A 22,933-nucleotide genomic window follows, 5' to 3' on the forward strand; every position below is an offset into this window, starting at 1 on the left:
ATTGCATTAAAATACACTTGAAAATACCATGAAATTATAATATAGAGAAAAACTTACAAAGAAACTATTCCAGTTCTAGGTCAAACAAAATAAAGTGGAGGAAGCAGGAAATATATTAGGAAAACAAGTTAATATTTCAAAGGAAATCACTTAGCAAGTTCTCTGCTTAATAAACATAGTGGGCGTCCATGTGCGTGCACTACTCGGCACATGGACGCCCGATTTTATAATGTGCGTGCATGTTATAAAATCGGGGGTCGGCGCACGCAAGGGGGTGCACAGTTGTGCACCCTGCGCCCACCAACGCCCGCAGCCTTCACCCGTTCCCTCCCAGGCTTCTCCGCTTTCAGAGCGGACTGGGAGGGAACTTCCTAACCCCCTAACCTAACCTCCCTTCCCCATCCCCTAACCCTCCTCCCCTAGCCCTATCCTAAAACCCCCTGACCTTTATTTTACCTCTTGCGCACGCCAGCAGCCTGCCGGCATGCAATCCTCCAACACAGCGACAAATGGCCGCTGTGCCGGAAGCCTCTGGCCCCGCCCCACTCCCTCCCCGCCCCTTTCCCGAAGCCCCAGGACTTAGTCGCTTCCCGGGGCTTTACGCGCGTCGCTGGGCCTTTTCTAAATAACCCCACCTACGTGCGTAAATCCTCTGAAAATCCGGCCATAGTTCCTCACTGACTCGTATTTGGAACAGACGAAGAAATTAATCTTTTGGAATTCAAGAAAGACTGAAGCTGTTCTAGAGCAAAGAAAATATAGCAATCATTATAATATCTGGTAACACATTTGCAAGGCTATCTTAACATAAATGTGGCTTGTCTAAGAGAAGAAAACCTTTATGCTTTTCTTGCATTATTTTGGATAAGTCCAGAAATATCCTTGTAGGTCGATCATAGAAAGGAGAATTTAAATTTCTAAAGTAAAATCGCGTCACCTTACTCAGGTCAGCTTCGGTAACAAAAGAGACCAACAAAGTTCCCTTCTCTAAAATTTCTAGACCAGAATTCTTTAAGTTGTTAGTCAAATTAAATAAGCAATACATAATTTTATTCTCACATACGCCAGATAACTAGCAAGTGGCCCAGAGTTTTGGAACTCATCCCCATTGGAGGTGAGATTGGAGCAGAATTTCCTGAACTTTAGAAAAAAATGTAAGATGTGGCTCTTTCTATCTTAGTCCAAAGTTAGATAAATTTGGTGAACAGCAAAAATATTTAGGGTTAAAATGTTTTGTCTTATCTTGAGTATTATGTATTTTAAATGTTTTAATTTGTTTTAAAATTGGCATATACTGTCTGTATTTTGTTGAAAACCGCTCTGGCCAGATCTGGTATCTGTTGAGCGGTATATAAGAAATGAGAAATAAATAAATACATTACCACTAAATTCTGCATTGTGGATGTAGAACACAGCACAGTACAGAAACCCTATTAGTCCCTATAAATGATTATGTGCTGAGAGTTATGGATGTTGGGGGTACAGTGATTTATTTGGATATAAGTTCTGCTTTTGATTGTATTATCTAGGCTATCTGAAACAGGGTTAGGAGGAAAGGTTCTTCATTGGTTTGGTTCTTTTTTGTTTATCAGAAATGTAAAGCAGGTTAAGATCAGAAAGGTTTTGACAAACACATTTTCTCTTAAGTTTGGAGTCCCTCAGGGTTCAATTTTATACCCTACACTTTTTCATATTTACATGGTTCCACTTTGTAATTTACTTGAGGGTTTTAAGGTAAATTTTAAAATATATGGGGATGATGTGTAGTTATATTCTCCTGTTACCAATAACTTGCCATCTGTTTTAATGGAAATTCCATCTTATTTATCAGCTTTGCAATATTGGTTGTTTAAAAGCTGTTTGGTTTTAAATGTTGCAAAATCTGAGGCCCTTTGGATCTCCAGGGGCCTAAGACCTACTGGTTTGAAGAGATTAATTTCAATGGGATTACGATATTTACAAAAAAAGTTCATAACTTTGGCTTTTATTTTGATTCAGAACTGAAATATGATCACTAATTACGTGTTATTATTTCTTCTGGATATTTTAAACTGAAATAGTTGCAGCACTTGAAGTTTTTGGTAGATAAATCAGATTTCTGCACCAATATTCAAGCCTTTGTACTAACTACACTCGATTACTGTAACTCTTATCGGTTGGTCTCCCAAATATCATATTTTCTGTGTATACTTCAAGAAGATCTTTATGTTCCATCAATAATCGTTTGTTAGATGTTCCATATTTTAAGGTAGCTCACATCCCAAGAGACCAGGAAACGAGCTATCAGGCCCACATTATGGAAGGACATCCCACTGGAGATCCGGAAAATTCCATATAAGTGTTTAGAAAAAAAAAAGCTTAAAGCTTTTTTATTTGATGAAATTTTTAATTAAGTGGGGAGTAAGATTTTAAGGGCTGAGCAATGTTTTTGTTTTAAAACTAGTCTTGTATTTTGCTGTATGTTTTTATTTATTTTACTGCAACGTCTATGTTAGCTGTAACTCACCTAGCATAACCAAGTTAATATAGGCGAGTTATAAGTATCAAAATAAATAAATAAATATCAGTAGGTAGCAAACATACATGCATTACTTTGGCAGGTTCTAAAATTGCAACTTACATGTGTAAATGTTGGTCCTACCCCAGATCGCCTCTGGCCCGCTCCTTTTTTACACATACACGTTTGTTCACCCATCATTACTTACACGTGTATATGTTATTTACATGCGTATGGGCTTATTTTTACATATACAACTCTGACAATGTATCTTTAAATATGGGTAAAACCTGTTGACAATTCAATGATATATTGTAGCAATTTTCACAAAACCCACTTACATGGGTGAAGTGCATTTACACATGTAAAATCCAGCTTTAAGTGTGTAAATACTCATATTATAATACAATATAATATAATATCAAAATACTGAAATACTCGTATTAGGCAATCTGCCCTTTGAAGAAGGATCCAACAGAAGAAAATAGGATAATGCATAAGCATTGGCAAGTTAAATGTAAGACATTGATAAGACAGGCTAAGAGAGAATTTGAAAAGAAGTTGACTGTAAAGGCAAAAATCTTTTTAAAATATGTCCAAAACCGAAAGCCTGTGAGGGAGTCAGTTGGACCGCTAGATGATCAAGGAGTTATAGGGGCACTTAGAGAAGATAAGGCCATCGCAGAAAAATTAAACGATTTCTTTGCTTCGGTGTTTACTGACGAGGATGTTGGGGAGATACCCGTTCCAGAGAAGGTTTTCATGGGTGATTTGGTTCAGATGGACTGAACCAAATCACGGTGAACCTAGAAGATGTGGTAGGCCTGATTGACAAATTGAAGAGTAATAAATCACCTGGACTGGATGGTATACACCCAGGGTTCTGAAGGAACTCAAAAATGAAATTTCAGATATATTAGTAAAACTTTGTAACCTATCATTAAAATCATCCATTGTACCCAAAGACTGAAGGGTGGCTAATGTAACCCCAATATTTAAAAAGGGCTCCAGTGGTGATCCAGGAAACTACAGCCCAGTTAGCCTGACTTCAGTGCTAGGAAAAATAGTGGAAAGTGTTCTAAATATCAAAATCACAGAACATGTAGAAAGACATGGTTTAATGGAACAAAGTTAGCATGGCTTTACCCAAGGCAAGTCTTGCCTCACAAATCTGCTTCACTTTTTTGAAGGAGTTAATAAACATGTAGATAAAGATGAACTGGTAGATGTAGTGGACTTAGATTTTCAGAAGGCGTTTGACAAAGTTCCTCATGAGAGGCTTCTAGGAAAAGTAAAAAGTCATGGGATAGGTGGCAATGTCCTTTCATGGATTACAAACTGGCTAAAAGACAGGAAACAGAGAGTAGGATTAAATGGACAATTTTCTCAGTGGAAGGGAGTGGGCAGTGGAATGTCTCAGGGATCTGTATTGGGACCCGTACTTTTCAATATATTTATAAATGATCTGGAAAGAAATATGACAAGTGAGGTAATCAAATTTGCAGATGATACAAAATTATAAGGCGTACTTAAATCACAAGCAGATTGTGATAAATTGCAGGAAGATCTTGTAAGACTGGAAAATTGGGCATCCAAATGGCAGATGAAATTTAATGTGGATAAGTGCAATGTGATGTGTATATAGGGAAAAATAACCCATGCTATAGTTATACAATGTTAGGTTCCATATTAGGAGCTACCACCCAAGAAAGAGACCTAGGCGTCATAGTGGATATCACATTGAAATTATCGGTTCAGTGTGCTGCGGCAGTCAAAAAAGCAAACAGAATGTTGGGAATTATTAGAAAGGGAATGGTGAATAAAACTGAAAATGTCATAATGCCTCTGTATTGCTCCATGGTGAGACCACACCTTGAATACTGTGTACAATTCTGGTCTCCGCATCTGAAAAAAGATATAGTTGCAATGGAGAAGGTACAGAGAAGGGCGACCAAAATGATAAAGGGGATGGAACAGCTCCCCTATGAGGAAAGACTAAAGTGGTTAGGAATTTTCAGCTTGGAGAAAAGACAGCTGAGGGGGGATATGATAGAGGTGTTTAAGATCATGAGAGGTCTAGAATGGGTAAATGTGAATCAATTATTTACTCTTTCAGATAATAGAAAGACTAGGGGGCACTCCATGAAGTTAGCATGTGGCACATTTAAAACTAATCGTAGAAAGTTATTTTTCACTCAAAGTACAATTAAACTCTGGAATTTGTTGCCAGGGGATGTGGTTAGTGCAGTTAGTATAGCTGTGTTTAAAAAAGGATTGGATAAGTTCTTGGAGGAGAAGTCCATTACCTGCTATTAATTAAGTTGACTTAGAAAATAGCCACTGCTATTACCAGCAACAGTAACATGGAATAGACTAGAGATGTGCTTTTGTTTTTTCCGATTTGGAAAATTTCAACGAAATTGTCCAATTCACCATGTTTCGGGGGGCCCAAAAAATGATCGGGATTTTCCCATTTTTCCATGAAAATTCATTTTTTGGATTAGTGCGCACTAACGGGAGTTAGCGCGCCCTAACTCCCTAACAAAAAATAACAAAATCTAACGGTTTTTGTTAGTGCACACTAACGGGGAGTTAGCACGCACTGATGGAAGTTAGAGTGCACTAACGGGGAGTTAGCGCGCGCTAACTCAAAAAATGATTTTGCGCGAAAAAAAAAACCCCAAATTGCAAAAAAAACAACATTTCCTGCGGCTGCCGAAAAACGAAGAACGAAACGAACACAAAAAACGATTCACATCTCTAGAATAGACTTAGTTTTCGGGTACTTGCCAGGTTCTTATGGCCTGGATTGGCCACTGTTGGAGACAGGATGCTGGGCTTGATGGACCCTTGGTCAGACCCACTATGGCATGTTCTTATGTTCTTATTCCTACCTCTATTCAACACGACAACTGAATTATGAACATTGTAAAAGAAGACCGTAACTTAGGAATTGTATTAGATCCCAAACTAAACTTAGTCACGCATGTTGAAACACTTAAAACATTTTCACTTTATAAAATCAGATTACTAAAACATATCAAACCCATACTAGACCCTGTTCACTTCCGCACTATTCTCTAATCTCTAATTCTTTCTAGGCTAGATTACTGCAACTCCCTGTTTCTAGGTCTGCCACAATCCACAATTCGCACATTTCAGTTTATACAAAATTCAGCTGCCTGACTCCTCTCCAACAATAGCATCTTCGACCATATATCTCCCACTCCACAAACTATACTGGCTCCCATTCAAATGGTGCATACAATACAAAATGTTATCAATCATTCATAATCTCATTTACAGTAACAATACCACTTGGTTATCAGCATCCTTACATACGTACACAGCCTGCAAAAACCTTAGGTCAAAAAACAAACTCCCTTTGCAAATTCCATCGCTAAAATCTACAAGATTGGTCTCAACCAGGGAACGGGCTTTTTCCATAGCAGGTCCTATCTTATAGAATACTATCCCTCCAGAATTACGACTAATTGCGGACAAAAACGCATTCAAGAAAGCCCTCAAGCACGACCTTTTCCTACTTGCTTTCCCAGACCTGTGTACATCTTAATTTATTTTATTCCATGTTTTCATTAAATTTAAACTTTTTAAAATTTTCCATACCCTTCTTTCAGTTTTATTTTTTAAATTATGTTATAAATTTACTTTCTAGTTAATTTTTATGTACTTTTTACTTTTTATGTATGTACTTTTGGAGGGCACAGGATATAAAAGCAATTAAATAAATAAAATAAATAAATACGTTAAAAAATCTGACCTCTAGAAGGTGTAGTTATTGGGTGCGAATTAGGCAGCGAAAAAGCCCTTACCTTTTCGCTGTCCACGCCGTCGTCGCAGAGTCGGCCCCGGTGACGTTCCGACTCCTTCTCTTCCGGGGCCAACTCTGCCCCCGATGTAGGTAGCGCAGGCATGCGCTACCTTCGCTAGCTATCTCAGGCTTGCGCTGTTAGCGCAAGCCTGAGATAGCCTTGGAAAATAAGGTCCTAAATCCCCAAAATCAATGACGCAAAAAGTAGTTCCAGTTATAGACAGGGTGAAACTGAATAACTTAGAGGTGAATTTTTAAAGGGACCCAAGCAGCTAAGTGAGGATTTAGCCAGTTAGATCAAAGCAGCTAAATTAAGCGACCCAGTTTCACTAGGCGGCTAGATTTAATCACTCAGATTCTGAGAAGTTCTGGGGCTGGGTTGCGTCGGGGGGAGAAAGTTAGTCGGCTGATGCTAATTTTCAGCACTAACCAGCTAATAAAACTGGCCAGACCTTAAGCAAAGGGACAGCTAACAGTCTAGCTGGCTGTTTGGGTGCCCTTGGCCCTTCATCTCCCTCCTAACCCTGAACTGAAAAAAACCTCTCACCCCACATGACCCGGCACTCAACTCTCTCCACCACGGCCTCGGCATACAAAGTCAAGATTTTCTTTTCTTCACGGAGCTTCTTCTTTTCTTCACAGGGCTGCTAGGGGGAGAGGGAGAGGACTGCAGCTCTGGGAAAGGGTTTCTTTTAGCATAGGGGGTCCATGACCGGCAGTGGGGGAATACCGGAGTAAATTTTCAGTAAGCTGCTCAGCGGCCAGATTGCCAGGCAGATTTTAACCAGCTTAAGTTAAACCTGGGCTAACTTTCAGCCACCATTTGGCTGGCAAGGTGCTGGCTGAAAATAACCCTAAAGATATGTCACTATATCCAAGTTAAATAGTTAAATTATACAGATTATATTACACAATTTTATTAATTACAATGTTAATCTATAATATTTATTATCATTATGTTTTATTGTCATCCAGTTATATTGTTCCATATGTGCCACTGTTCTATGTAAAGCCCCCTTATCTTGTTGGGCAGTTTATTGTTATATGTAAACCGGAGTGATTTGTAGTCTCTATAAGAACCTCGGTATATAAAAAATTAAAAATAAATAAATAAATAAAATAAAAGATAGCCAGGTAAACAACATAGCTGCCTATCTCAGCCTCTCAGTGGATCTTTGAAAATATCACCCCTTACTAATGAACATCTGCTGCAAAGCTGCCAGCCATCACGCTTCACAAGCAGCAGGCTTTTAACTTTAGTTCATCATAATAAAGAGCCTTAAGGCCTGTCCCAAAATAGTCTCTCAGTAGAGCATTTAAATGTTGGTATCCTTGCAGCCACTTACAAAAATAAGTAGGGGGTTGGCACAGGGTGGGTTGGAACAGGTGTGTCCCTTTCCTTTTACTTTTCAATAAAGGCCATATAAACCTGCTGTAATATAAGGACCAGCAAGAAGCAGCAGAGTATCCAAACAGATAACCTTGCCCCTGAAAGTAGTAAGTTTTATCGAAGGAAACAACATAATTGTCTAAAAATATTTAGCTTTGATCCATAGAGATACACCGCTAAAGAAAACCTCCGTGCAAAAAAAGCTTCCTGTTTTATCAGCCTTTGGTCTTTTTATCCTTTTATTTTCTCAGGCTTCAGCAGAGACCTAAGAGAATTAAAATGCTTATATTTATTCCCCTCTGTTGCTGCACAATGGGCAGTATTTTTTTTTAAATGGAACTTCATTTCAAACCTAGAGGTTTTGCCACATCTGGCCTGGTCACCAGCTGCTTCTCTTGTATTATTTTTCTGTCACTTGCTGGCCTCCTGTTGGTCCTTAATATGTGATTTATAGCCCATCCGATAGAGAAGGTGGTTAAGGGTCAGGTGAGGGTCTGGCAGAGTGGTGAATTTGCTTAGATTTCCAGGTCTGCATCTGACCCAGAGCTCCTGTTTCCAGAGAACAACGTTACTCACATACATTTTCCCAACAAGCTATATAAACTGGTTATTATTTTTTAACTTCAAGTTTCTTGAAGGCATTCAGATAACATATTTAAATCCATTGAAGAAAGAGTAGTACTGCCCTGCCAAAATTCAACCTGGCAAATTAATGCTTCCAATTTTTAAAAAATGATGCTAGTCCAAATCATCTGTTGGTCCGAGTGGGCTGTTGTAGCACAAGGTCTTCTTGCATGGCCATGCATAGAGTTTGAATGTAAAGTAAGTGTGACTAGTGCCATATTGGCAACCATGAACATTCTCCAAATATTATGTAAGGCTAATAAAAAGCTTGATTATTAATTCCTTTGGAAAGGTTGCGTGATAACCTACGGTATTTGTTTCCTTGAAATAAAGAACTAACATGGTTTCTAGCGTATTTTTATGAACTATTTTCTACAGAATTTTTAGTTTTTCATGAAATATACACATTAAATTTTATTAATACAAGCTGTAGTAAATATTTTGAACTGTTCACTGATTCTTAGGGAGTTTCTCAAATAACTTGTTAAAAGTGGCTTGTAAGCTATTTGCACAGCCCTCTTTGCCAGCAATGCCAGCACATCAAACGGCTGTGTCATATGCATGTTTTGTATTTCAATGATGCTGTTGAGCAGGCCCCAGGATCTGCTTCTGCTGTATATAAGCAATAAGTGAAATGAAACGACAGCAGAGGGATGAGGTATGACCACTTCCTTTCTGTGTGCCGGCATAACCATAGCCTTGACATCACCATAAAGGAAGCTATGGTACATATTCAAGATTAGGAATGGGGAGACGGTGGATGAGCAGTAATGTTTAAAAAAAAAAAAAAGTGTGAAATAGAAATAAAAAAGAATTCGATAAATTAATAATAGGTGATAAAGTATAAAACAGTGGCCCTCAAACCAGTCCCCTGACAATCTGTTTTACAGGATATCTACAGTGAATATGCTGAGATACATTTGTATACAACAGAAGCCTTGCACACAAATATATGTTAGGCATATTTATTTATTTATTTATTTATTTGCATTTCTTATATACCGGCATTCGCAATGGGAGTCGCATCATGCCGGTTTACAATAAACAGGGTGTGACAAAAGGATAAATACTTAAAAACACTTAACATTAACATGTGATAGAATAGGAAGATAGCAGTTACAATAAAACAGGGACATAATGCAACTTGGATTGTAGAGAAGGTGAAAGAGAAATTAACAATGAGCTAAAAAAGAAATAGCCAAGGTAATACAACCTGCCAAATTAGAAAAAGAAAAATACATTAAGGAGTTGTCCAAGGTTGTTGATTACTCTGTCGGAGTTGAGTTGCTTGAATTGAAAGTAAGTTCAGTTGGTATCTGGAAAGGCTTTCATAAATAAATATTCTTTTGTTGATATCCTCAAAACCAGATTGGTTGAAGGATCCCCAAGGATCAAATCTAGAACCAATGGTGTAGAAGATATTAAAAGTAAAAAGAAGAGAGGAAAAATTCTAGAGGTAAAGATAAGTCCTCTAATGCATTGGTTCTCAACAAGTGTGTCAGGACCCCCTGGTGTGTTGTGAGGTCCTGGGAGAATTGGCTCAGGGCACTCTTCACTTTAGCCCAAGTGGGAGTCAGTTGATGTTTTCTTTATCTGGCCTAACAGGAGGCTCCTCTCACTTCCTTCTCCTCTTTCTGGCCCAGTGGGAGGCTGTTTCCTCTTTCATCCAGATCAGAATGAGACATTGCCAATCCTGCTCTGCCTGGCCTGATGGGACACCAACTTTACCTTCCCCCGCCTGACCTGGAAGTGATGCTGCAGGTGCTCTCTTTACCCTGAGAGGGGGTGAAGGAAAGGAAGTTGGGGATGGTGGGTAGGGAGTGGAAGAGAGGAGAAGTGTGGAAACTGCTGAGTAGGAATGGGTGGAAAGAGGGGGTCGGGATAGCTGGGCAGGGAGGGGAGAGGGGAGGAAGGGGAGGGAGAATTGAGCAGAGGAGAGAGGGAGTATAGTTAAGAGGATATGATGGGATCAGGAATGCTGGGTGCTGGGCAGGGATGTGAGTATGAGGAGATGATTGAAAGGGAGTAATTGGTTAAAGTGAGAGATGATGGGGGCATGGAGGGGGAAGTGACATGTGCAAGAGCCAAATTATTTCAGTTTTAGGAATGCACATTTCTTCGATCTTTGTACTTTGCTGAGTGTAGGTGGAAATGTATTGCATGTAGAAGGGCTTCTTGGGGTTTCCATTCCAATTGTTGTCTCCATATTTGTAATTTTGGTCTTTTATAACAATATTTGGTGAAAGCCGATTCTGTGTGTGCCTGAGGCGAGGTGGTTTACTAGCATGTAGGCATTTGCATCAGTCTTTATTTGTTGTTTTTTCTCAATAGGCCATGCATTGGTGGTACACCGCTGTCTTGTCAAAGGTAGGGATATTGCTGTTTGAGTCTTCCGAGTTAGTGCTGCTATGGAATGGCAGGTTTGCTACACATATACTAACTGTTTTATTTTCAGGTTTGTATTATTTTACAATGCAACTGGTAGAAGAGGGGATTAGTGTTGCTGTTACTGAGATGACACCGGAATCAGAATATCTTTTATGTATGGTGGGTTGTGCAGGGAAATATCCTGGTTCTGCTCTGCACCCATTGTTGGGGGATAGAAGTTTCTATGTATAGCAAGTATATTTGTGCATTTGGCCCCATGATGGTTGAGCATTAAGTATGTCACTCATGTGAATATCATCTGTCAGGTACATCCCTAACAGAAAAAAAAGTTGAGAACCACTGTTCTAATGGATCCTCAAGGGACAAATCTGGGTGAGAAAAAAGAGCAAATTAGTCAGGACAGAGAGAGAGAGAGAGAGAGAGGAAAGGTCTGCTGGCATTGGGGTCGCCAGCTTTTCCATAGACCAGGACTGCGCACTTGCAGACCAGGGGGGTGGGGTGGGGAAATGGTACCCCCTCATTTGCATAAATTTTAGGTCCTGCCAGTGAACTGCCTAAACAGTGTATCTATGTATCTGCAGAAAAGTGCCCCACCTCCTCTCCCTATGCTGTCCAATCTGTGATTATCTAAACGATCTATTACGTACAGTATTTACAGGATCTGTGTGCAAGGCACCCTACAGAGCTGGGAAAGGAGGCAGAGATACAGCACAGCTCTCCTCCGATAGGCTCTGACCTGCCTTTCTCTTCCTCTAAGAGGCTGTGGAGAAAAAGGAGGATCCTCCTGCAAAACTGGTACTTCTGACTGGACACTGCACAGAATGCCTGAAAATCTGGCTGTCCAGTGGACAGCTGGCCACCCTAGCTGGCATTCAACTGGAGGCAGAGACAATGATAGCCTTACCCTCCCTCCTAGTAATGGTATCTGAAGGCCAAGTGTTTGTTGCAGCAGTGCCTTCGGAATGGGATAATACAATTGGTTTATAAATAGAAAGAGGGAGTAAAAATAGAATTGCGTGTAACTGTAATTGAAGGCTTAGTGCTCATTGCAGAACATGGTGCTCGAGACATGTCTGAGCCTATCTGTTTGAGGCAGTAACTGGGTATGAACTGATTGGGGTTGGGGGTGGTAGACGTCTGGCTTGGTTGCCATCCCAGGTGGTTTGACTAGGATGGCTGACAGCTGATGGCCTCTTAGTGAGGGAGTTGGAATTGGCATGATTGATTGTGGCCAGCAGGGGGGAGGGGGGGGGGAAGGATTTTTTTGCAGACAAGTTGTGAATGTTGGGGGTAGGTTGCAGGGGTTGGGTGGAGGTGATGCTTGGCCCAGCCATTTCCTTCTGCTTGTTTGGGCTTCCAGCTCATTTAGAGCTTAGCCCTATTGGGCTACAGTACCATGAGCCTTCATTCCTAACCCAGCTCAGAAATCACAGCACAGTGCTTGGAGCCACAAACTGCAGCTCCCTCTTGATCTCAGCTATAATGAACCATAAGTCTGCCTTCTAGATTGTTGCTGTTGAGGAATGACCGAGACTCCCCTCACACCCCCAAGGCTGTGAATACTACCTCCACAACATACCCAGCTTTGGCTGGCAAGGGAAGCAGTGGCCTGACCCAGGAATTGAACTCCAGTCTACAAAAGTTTAGAAGTATGAATGGATTCATGCCTATCATTTCGCCATCACGTCAAAACTGTTATAAAAAAATTAAGTGGGTCTTTTAAATTGCAAGTTTTGTGCGGTCTCATGCACCTTTCTGATTACTGTAATTTTTGTTTAGTAGTTCAGGCTATAATTTTTCCTATACCTCACTATTGTAGTGCTATCTTTTTGGTTTTGCCAACTGTTTTTCTTAAGCCTTTACAGCTTTTGCAAACTGCTACCACGAGACTTAATTGAAGGAAAGAACCACAGGAATCATATTACTCCTGTGTTGCACAGGCTCTGTTGGCTTCCTATTCACTTCAGGATCCATTTCAGAAATCTCTTCTGATTGTGCACAAATTGCTAAATGCAACTTCATTTCCATGGGCTAATGCGCTCCTTTGTATTTACCAATCCACTAGATCTTTGCAAACTTCTCAGAGAGGTTTGCTGGAAGTTCGATTTCTCAAACAAGCTCGTCTAGGAGAGGCCAGAGACCGTGCATTCTCAAATGTGGCTCCTCAGCTTTAGAACACTCTCCTTAAGGTCCTGCTGTAGTCTAAGTGTTCAAAGACTTTTAAATCATTATTAAAGACATTTCTCTTGAAATAGGCAGGAATGATCCATCGTTTTTGTTTTGTTAGAAACTAATATAGTTGCAGATGCCTTGTTTGTTTGTTTTTTGTACTTGGTATGTGGATTTGAATTTTATACTTGTACATCGCATAGTTCCTTTGGCATAAGCGATTAACAGTTTTAATAAACTAAACTACAAGGCATGAGCCATGGGGCCAGCTCATAATTTGTAAATATTAATAAAGCAGTGGCCTTTGATTTTCCACTGAGTGTTATCTTAGCGATGAAGTTATGTGAGTGTGCCTGAGTTAACTATCATTGTTCTTGGTACTTCTCAGCCTTTATACTACTCAATAATATACTTCTATGTCTGCTTTATTAAATAGGTGCATGCAATGTAAAGTAAGTTTGACAGCAAATCAGAAAGCTTTTTCTATTGGTTCCTTTTCTGGTGAAGACCTACATTTTGCAACCTTATTATTTTGCTTGTGTTTCATTTTTGCTTTTTGCATTCTTTCAGACAGTTGAGAGAAGCAATAATATATGTGCACAGATAAGTATCAAAAGCATTCGCTCATAAGCGCACCCCAGGCCACAGCTTGGCAGAGGGTGCAGGAGCAGCCCTGCATCAAAAGGTTTGGACAGCTTTGGGGGCCACCATAGGCATCCTCAGCTACTCTGCCACCTTCAGTTATTTAGAGGGCAACTCTCAAGCTGTGCGCAGAAGCGTAAAGCCTGTCAGCACTTTTCACCAGCAATCTTTACATCCAGTTTCCAAAGGGAAAACCTTTGCCTTCAAACTGGGGTCAGAAAAAGGACATGCACCGACCTACACCTGCTTTTTGTGTGTGTGTGTGTACTTTTTCCAGCAAAATTGCACGTGTGCACACATAAGTGCTAGCCCTTCCCCATGTGCGCTCCCCCAGAACACCTTCTCTCGCTGCACGGAAAAGTAAACGTGTAGTGTCAGTTTTCAAAGATCCTATTCCTACACTTAAACACTGTTTTACCAGTGGAAACACCTTTGAAATTTTACTTCTTAGAGTATCAATTCTAAGTGTGAAAACAAACATCTATGTTTATTTCACAGGGTGTAAGTTATTTTGTGAAATAAAAAAAAAAAAACAAATTAGCAACTATTTTTTTCTGGCTCTGTTCTTGTAACCTAATTTGGCTTGTCTAATCATCCCCAAAGCTGTCATGAGATGCTTTGTGTATTGCATACTCCTCTTGCTGCCCAAGTCCATCTGATACATTACTTCAGATGAAAGAAAGGAAGCCCAAAATGTACCCTGGACTGTTGTAATTGGTGATCTTCTGAAGCTGAAACAAGTGTTTCTGCTTAGTGCTGCACGCTGGTTACAGCCAGGCCAGCCCCGTGAATTCATTTTACCAGAAAATGCTTGGAAACTTGTAGCTGCTGCTCCCTCATCTTTTCGTATGTTTCACGTGGAAGGAGCCCGGGGTCAATTTCCAGCTCAGGTCTCCCGCTTCCTGGGACGGCTGGGGCTGGAGATGCCGTGAAGACAGCATCCTCGGTTCCTGGGAGAAGGCGTCCTAGTCACTGTGCCATGGTGACGTGCGGTTGCCGTATTTAGGGGCCCATGGCTGCAGGTTCCAGAAGGCGCTGTGCTGCACGGCCCTGCCCCTCCCCCTCCTCCCCAGCCAAAGACTGTCACTGCAATGACTGGACTAAAGTAATTTGGGAGGGAATATAAAATAGCGGGAAAAAATATCCAGGTAGCTGCAGATTAAGGTTCCTGACAACTCTCAGTCCCTGCTTGAGATTGAGTTGGAAGCCGAAAGGAGCAGGAGGAAAGTACACACACACACACTCACACACACACACACTCACACACACACACACTCACACACACACACACACTCTCACACACACATACACACACACACACTCTCACACACACACACACACACACTCTCACACACTCACTCTCACACACACACACACACACACACACACACAAGAGGACTGGAAGAAAGGCCTTTCAAACCTGTCCTCATGCCTGTGCATGGGGGCCACCAAATTAGTAGAGCCGTGCATTTATTTTCATTTTTGTTTTGGTAGTGTAGGCGCATAAACTTTAGGTACAACCTGCAAGCATAAATTTCATTTTTATGCGTGCAACCCAGCCTTTACGTGCGGAAGCTACCAAAATGAATGGAACAAAATGAAAAAATGCACCAAAAACACAAGAACTAACTGAATGTACGAACTGAACTAAAAATTATTTGTGTGCACATCCCTACAAAGCACTGCATGCAAACATATCTCATGCATATTCATTAGGAATATCCTGAAAACTTGACTGGGTGGGGAGATGCTCGAGGACCAGTTTGAGCAACAATGGACCAGATGATTGACTGGCAGATGGAGTTTGACTCCGAAGATCAGAGATCAAATCTCAGGCTTAGGTGGCCAAGTAAAAATGAAGTTCTAATAAAGTTTGATCGTCCTTGATCTGGAAATGCTCAAGACTAAAAAATAGGAGAGTTAAGTTGATGTTGAATGGCATTGGGAGTTTTGCCTAACTTTAACTGATGTCTAGGTCTTTTTATTTTCACAAGCACTGAAATGAAAAAACTAAATGTGTTTTTTAAGCATACTGCAGCCAGAATACTAACGGGAAAAAAGAGGAGGGACCATATAACCAAAACTCTAGCAGACTTACATTGGTTACCCATCGAATACAGGATAAAATACAAAGCCTTATGCACCATACACAAACTAATATATGATAAAGAAGCAGACTGGCAACACAGCCTTACGAGTACACGTTCCACAAAAAAACCTCTGCTCAGCAAACAAAGCACTACTAACAATCCCTTCAGTAAAGTCAGCAAAATTAACCCAAGTGAGAGAAAGGGCTTTATCATTGGCTGGGCCTATACTATGGAACACGATGCCCCCCGAACTCAGATTACAGAATAATCTCAAAACTTTTAAGAAAAATCTAAAAACATGGCTCTTTAAAAAAGCCTTCACTAAAGAGTGTGGAGGGTAGAGAATGAAAGTACAGGGTAATGCAGATGAGAATGAATTCACTCAATCCTACATTTAAGAAGTAATATTTCAAAGCGATAGTAACTCAATAATATACCTGGACTTGACCAACATTACTCAAATAATGATTTTATTTATGAAATTGTAACCGAACTTTATTGGCACCTGTTAGAATGTACGATATCCTACATTTACTTACCGTAGTCTATGTGCCTATTTGTACACTGTTGCGATGGTATATAACTTAGCGATGGTATAGAAAAGTTTTTAAATAAAATAAATAAATAAATAAATAAATACAACTGACATCAGATTCAACTTAAATTACATTTCTTCCATCTCCTTCGTTATTATCATCACTTTTCTCTATAAGAGATATCAATAAGTGCTCTTGTCCATTAGTTTTTCATGGTTTCAGTGTTCAGCAGCTAGCACATTTTATTCCATGGTTTGAAATAAATGAGCCTTAGACGCTGTATTATTAAGCTGGTCACACAATCAATATCTACGACTGTAAAAATGTGCAATTGCTTAACTTGCACTTAAAATTCAGCACTTATGCTTTACAAAAAGTGCTCAAATAATTTCAAATCAGCCTCTGCATCCCTAGGACTCTAATCACTTTTAAACTGAAGAGCTGTTTAAAATCTGAAGAGAAGTGGTTAGCTTAAAGAGGGGAACACTGCGCTTGCTCACATGCTCAAATGGTGAGCTCTTGGTTTTGAAGAGCCCTTCAGTTTGTGAGAGAAATGTGATATATTGGGCATGAGGCATGCAGCACTTTCTAAAATCCTACAAATGCTTATGATTTTGAGAACATTTTGCATAATCTTGGACCTCTCTATCGCTATGATGCCCAGAATCCCTTGTTCCCGCTTCTCTCATAGGTAGAACTCTCCAGCAGCTTTAAACCACTCGGTGCTTCATCTGCCTAGAGTTATTCATATTTTTTTCTTACATTAGCAGCTTTTGGTTTTCTCTCAGCCCTACTACCTTGTGGAAAGTCTCCATTTGAACTTCTAAGGTGGATGTCTTAATACTCTCTGCCGAAAACATTTATGTAAAGGCAGTATGCTGAATCCGATACATCTACTCATGAAACCATAGGGGAGAGAAACTGTCATGTTGAGCTTGCCATAATTGTATAGTGCCTGCGTGAGTTTCACAGGCTCAGATCTGAAGCACTGAGGAAAATGTTTCCCAGTAAAATGATGCATGCTGCTTACTGTGCACAGAGTTCCCACACATTTCCTCAGGGCTTTAAGATGTTTGAAATCTGATCTGAAAATCAAAACAGACGTGCAACCTGTATACTCGCTTCAGTTTTTGGCCTCTCTTCTGCAACACTGTGAGGTATGCAAAAGATTTTTTTACATGTGTAAACTTCCACAGTACAGGCAGAATATCTTTTGAGGGGGGGGGGGGGAAACCCTGCTTCTTCCCAGATCTCTTTTTAAAACAATCTCTGCTTCCCAAAATGATGTAAAACACTGGAAGGTCCTGGAATTGGGACACCACCTTCTTCCGTCCTCACTGAGGGTGTAGAGGGGCAGTCTTCCCTAATCTGGGCAGCCCCAGACACAGGGCTTCCCGTGTCCTGAGTCCAGGCTTTCCCTAGGCTTCCTAACAATGAAAGTCTCTTTAAGCCCAAAATGAACCCAGGATGCAGACCCTACCCACCAGGGATACAGATCCTTGACCCAACTCACAGACTTCCAGCAGGGTTTGCTGGAGTCCTTCGAGCAAGCCCAGAAACCCAATCAGACAAAACTCCCACTACACCACCTATAGATTAAAAAGTAACTCACACTGCCCACAGAGCTCCCAGGAGAGAACGGCTTATAAAGCCTCACAAAGGGGATGGCCATTCCAGCACCCTCAGACGGAGGGGCTGGAGAGAATGATGCCTTGCCTCACTCACTAACTTACACTGACTACAGGAATTACTCAGAGCTTACTGGTAACAGAACTGTAGGGTCCGTTACAGCAGATTTTGATATAATTGGCAAAAAAGACAAATTTTCCTGATGATCCTTCCACAAGGTCACTCACAATAATGTTGACAAGAACTGGTCCAAGGACTGATACCTGAAGCACACACTAGTAATGTCCCTCTCTCGGAGTGATCTCCATTTACCATTACCCTTTGTTGTCTCCCACTCAATTCTGTTTGCAACCCGGTCAATCACTTTTGGGCACAGACCCAAGGGAGCTCAGTTTATTTACAAGGCACCTATGCAGAACCGTATCAAAGGCCTTTCTGAAATCCAAATACACTCTCACTAGCACTCTCCCCTGGAGGCATAGTCTCACAGGTGAAACTCTCCAGCAGCTTTCAACTTCTCCCCTGGTCACCCAATCAAAGAAATTGATCAGATTCATCTGACAAAATCTACCTCTGCTAAAATCATTCTGCTTAGCAACGCAGAAAAGTTGTTTTATGTGCTCCCAGACAAGGAATAGAAATGATCAGAAAATGAAAATCTAGATGCCCCTGAATAAAACATGCATGAAACTATCTTACCACAGCTGTTTGATAAAGGTTCTGTTAATAAAATCTATATGTTGGAGATCAGGTGCTTTTGTGCACTTTATTACATTAATATGCAATTGTTAGATGTGCCCAATTTTTTATTTTCTAATGATGTAATAAAATGACTGGTTTATCCAGCTGTTGACCCTATGAAGATGTGCTTGCTCCTTCCCTCTTGGGCAGTGCATGTTCCATCATTATTTACTTTAATGTGCTTTAAAATGTTAATAAGTGTTTGCGTTTCGAAAGGTTAACATGCCTTTTCCATTTCATTTGCTACAGGTAGACCTAGGACTTATTCGCTTCGTCTCTGGCATTGGAATCCAGGGTGCCACTTCAAAAGAAACCCAAAAAGAATACTACGTGAAGTCCTACAAAGTAGACATCAGCTCCAATGGTGATGACTGGATTACATTAAAAGATGGGAGCAAACACATAGTAAGTTCTTTGTAGGTTAATAATGTAATGTCGTTGCAAGGAAGTTGGGTTGTGTACTGGTTACAAAAGAGGCACAGGGCATGTGATCGAACAAGTCTTTACTGCACACCATGCTCACCATAGATGGGAATAAGATGCATCATTTTTTTCTTCACATGCAACAGGTTGTGACATAGGGTTCGATGTACTACAGTGCATTAACATCAGCCATTGCTGCCACTTAAGCAGATAAGTCTTAAAAAGGCGCTACATAGCCGGATAAGTAAGAGCCAGTTAAGTTTTCAAACGCTAGTTATCCAGCTATCTTATTTATCCAGCTGAGTAGTGCTTTTCTTTTTCTTACTTGGCTATCTTACTTAGCCAGATAAGTCTTAAACAGCACTACTTAGCTAGATAAGTAGCAATTTTTAAAACTTTTATGTCTTTTGCCACCACATAGCTGGATAAGTCAAAACTTATCGGCTATGTTGAAAATACATGCCACGTATCTTTTAGATATTGTGAACATATTATTGGGTAGATGTATGTGTGCTTTATACAGTGAATGCATTTGCGCACACGATATAAAATATGTGCATCCGCCCATGCGGCCATATAGCTACGAATATGAGCGTACTTGTGTATGTTTTAAAGTTATCCTCCCTATGTGCAGAAACTCGCTTGTTGTGTTAACCACTTGTAGTAGTATTAACACACTTTAGTACATTATCCCCGAAGTGTTGCTCATAATGTTATGACACAGTGCTTACAAACATTTAGCACTGTGCCCTCTTCAAAAGACTAGAAGAAACACAAGGAAAAACAAATGCTATACTCATCAACCTGCCCTTCTTCTACATTTGTGTTATATTTTTATTTTTTTAATAGCATTTCACTTTCATCTAGCAAGGTATGCAGCCTGTGGTGTATGATTGTATTTCATTGCTAGGTACTCAGAACAGCAAAGTATGCTTTGAATATTAATATTTATTTTGTTATTTTTTATTTGCTCCCTTATAGAATAGCCAAGGATGGTTTACAATAACTAGAGCATACAAAATATAATACAAAAGTGTAGAAAAAATGACACCAATTAACAGCACCTATAATCATATAGCTCAGGATCCCGCAATATTTTGTAACCTGTTCACAAATACATGAAATGAAATAAAAACATGCAAATTAATTTGCAAAAAGTAATTACTATTAATATTTTTATTTGTCTTGATTAATCGCATTTCTTACATGAAGTAATTCAAAGCGATGTTCAGAAATTAACAGCAGACCATAAAAAAATAATACCATACCTGAGTAAAAACAAATCTAATAAAAACAATAAAATAAAGAACAAATTCATAAAATTAAAATTAAGCATAACAAAACAAATTAAGCATAATTAAAATGTTAATCTAATACGAAATGGATTGAGTTCATTTGCTACAATTCCATTCTTCAATTTGAGGTCTAAGGTCAAATTTCACAGCTTTTTGTCCTCAAGGCAAGAAATGAGAACTTAGAAATGATCACTTTTAGGAAAATCAGTGCAGTATTGACATAGGAACAGGAGTGTAGTGTCCATTGTGCACAGTGGTGCACGGGCACCACCAACTTTAAAATGAGGTGTGCCGTGCACCACCAAATTGGGAGATATTGTGTCTTCCCTGGCTCTCCACCCAGAACAACAGTGCTACTGACCACTAACACTAATGTTCCCTCTAAGCTACAAGAGTGCACAGGAAAATTTCAGCACTCATGCACATGTGCAGCTTTAAGCTGCACACGTGCACTTGTACACAACTTTTCCTGTGGGTGCACATAGCTTGCCCCCTCCCAGCGCAGGAAGCCTGGCTGGGCTGTGTTAGACCCTATCCCTCCACAGCCCAAAACAAAGAGGTAGCTGGCTGGGCCATGGCAGACCCCATCCTGCCATGGCCTGAAGTGAAAAGGCCAGCCAGACCGTGGTAGACCCTATCTTGACATGGCCCAAAGTGAAGAGGAGGCCGGCGGGGCCGTGGTGGACCCCATCCCACCACGGCCCGAAACAGAGAGGTCGGTGGGACCATTGTGGACCTCATCCCACCACAGCCTGAAACAAAGAGGAGGCCGGCAGGGCTGTGGCGAAGCTCATCTAGCCACTTCCCAAAGTGAAGAGGAGGTCATGTGTGTTTGTGTGTGTATGTGTGAGAGCTTGTGTGTCTGTGTGAGAGCCTGTGGGTATGTGCATATGTCTGTGAGAGCCTGTGTGCATGTGTGTTTGTCTGTGTGAGAGCCTGTGGGTATATGTATATGTCTGTACGAGAGACTGTATATGTGAGAGCCTGGGTGCATGCGAGTGTGAGAGCATGTGTGCATGTGTGTGTATGTCTTTGTGAGATCTTGTGTGCCTGTGTGTTTGTCTGTGTGAGACCTGTGGGCATGTGTATATGACTGAATGAGAACTTGTATGTGTGAGAGGCTGTGTGTGTGTGTGTGTGTGTGTGTGTGTGTATGTTTAGAGACTATGTGTGTATATTGTTTTTTTGTGAAATCCTGTATGTGTGAGCGCATGCTTGTGAGAGTCTATCAGGCCAATGCAAAAACTGCAATTGGATGCGCGTTTTGGACACACGTCCGTAACCCTCGATGTAAAACGGGGGTTAGCGCGTCCAAAACGCGCATCCAGTCACGCATATAGGTAATAGCTCTCATCACATGCAAATGTATGTTGATGAGGCTATTATCTATTCCCCCAATGTAAAAAAAAAATGTGTGTCCGTCATGCACATTTTTACTCGTCAAAATTAACACCTGCCCCAAGCAGGCGTTTATTTTGGAGGAGCCCATAAATTGTACAGAAATGTAGAAAATACTGCTTTTCTGTACTTCCTCCAACTTAATATCGTAGCGATATTAAGTTGAAGGAACTAAACAATTAGAATGTCCTGAAAAAAAAAATTAAAAGTAAAAAAAAAAGGGTGCTGGCAATCAGGTTAGAAAAAGGGACACTCAATTAACAAGCGTCCATTTTCCTAACCTGTAGCTGTGCATGGGTTAGGAAAATGGACGCTCTAAAATTGAGCGTCCGTTTTCCTAACCAGCTGACAGCCAGCTCTCCTGGGCACCCACTGCTGAGGAGGCACTATGGGTACACAATTTCCCCAGCGCCTCCTTTTTACCACTGCTCCCAATTTAAATATTAAATCGGGCACCCGGAAGAGGTGGATCAGCATGTGTTATGAGAGCAGGCACTCAATCATGAGCGCCCGTTTAACGAGCACCGATATTGCATTGGCCTGTATGTGTAACAAACAGGCTGTCACAGGCACGTACACAAACACACACACACACAGCCTGCGTGTGTGGGAGAGAGGGAGAGATTGTGAAAGCATTGACATGTATATGAGAGAGGGAGTGTCTGAAAGAATGGATGTGTTAACATGTGTGTGTGAGTGAGGGAGAGACAGAGAATGTTTTTTTAATATTAGAACATTATTTAATTATTGAATGTTTTATTCATCAGTTGTTTTGAAATATTTTATTGGCGTTTTGGAAAATATTAGAACAAATATATGCAAGTTTTTTTTTAAATTGGATGACAGTCAACTGGTTTGACATTTAATCTTTTTATTAATGTGGTTTTAATATGAATGATGTTTTATATCTCCAGTTGTATTACTTGATGTTTTGAGAGGAATGATGATGTTTCTGTTTTTCCATTGTTGCACTGCATAACATAGTTGGGCTTGTGGTTTCCAATTCAGTTTTTGTTGGCACAATTCTATTCTGTATTAGGTGAGGGTCTAAGCTCACCATTTCTTGTGTAATTTTAATTCTTGCTGTGAAAATTTTGTACTTATTAGGGATATGCATTCGTTTGCAACAAAATAGGAAATAAAGATGATATTTCCTATTTTGTTGTGTTTTGGGGGGCCGACAAAACGATAGGAAAACCCACGAAATTTTGTGTGGTTTTCTTATCATTTTTGGGGGGGGGGAGAAAAGGCACATTATAAAAACCCCAAACCCCACCCC

At 40.4% G+C, this 22,933-nt stretch overlaps 1 protein-coding gene across 1 annotated transcript in view; it reads left to right on the forward strand.

Annotated features, from left to right (window-relative positions):
* The window catches only part of NRP1 (neuropilin 1), a 487,056-nt gene that overhangs the window by 360,249 nt on the left and 103,874 nt on the right, over positions 1 to 22,933 (forward strand). The window contains 1 exon segment of the mRNA XM_029587037.1: positions 18,788 to 18,943. Coding sequence (XP_029442897.1) covers positions 18,788 to 18,943 — 156 coding nt within the window.

Source organism: Rhinatrema bivittatum, chromosome 2 (genome assembly GCF_901001135.1).
Source record: "Rhinatrema bivittatum chromosome 2, aRhiBiv1.1, whole genome shotgun sequence".
Classification (NCBI taxonomy): Eukaryota; Metazoa; Chordata; class Amphibia; order Gymnophiona; family Rhinatrematidae; genus Rhinatrema; species Rhinatrema bivittatum.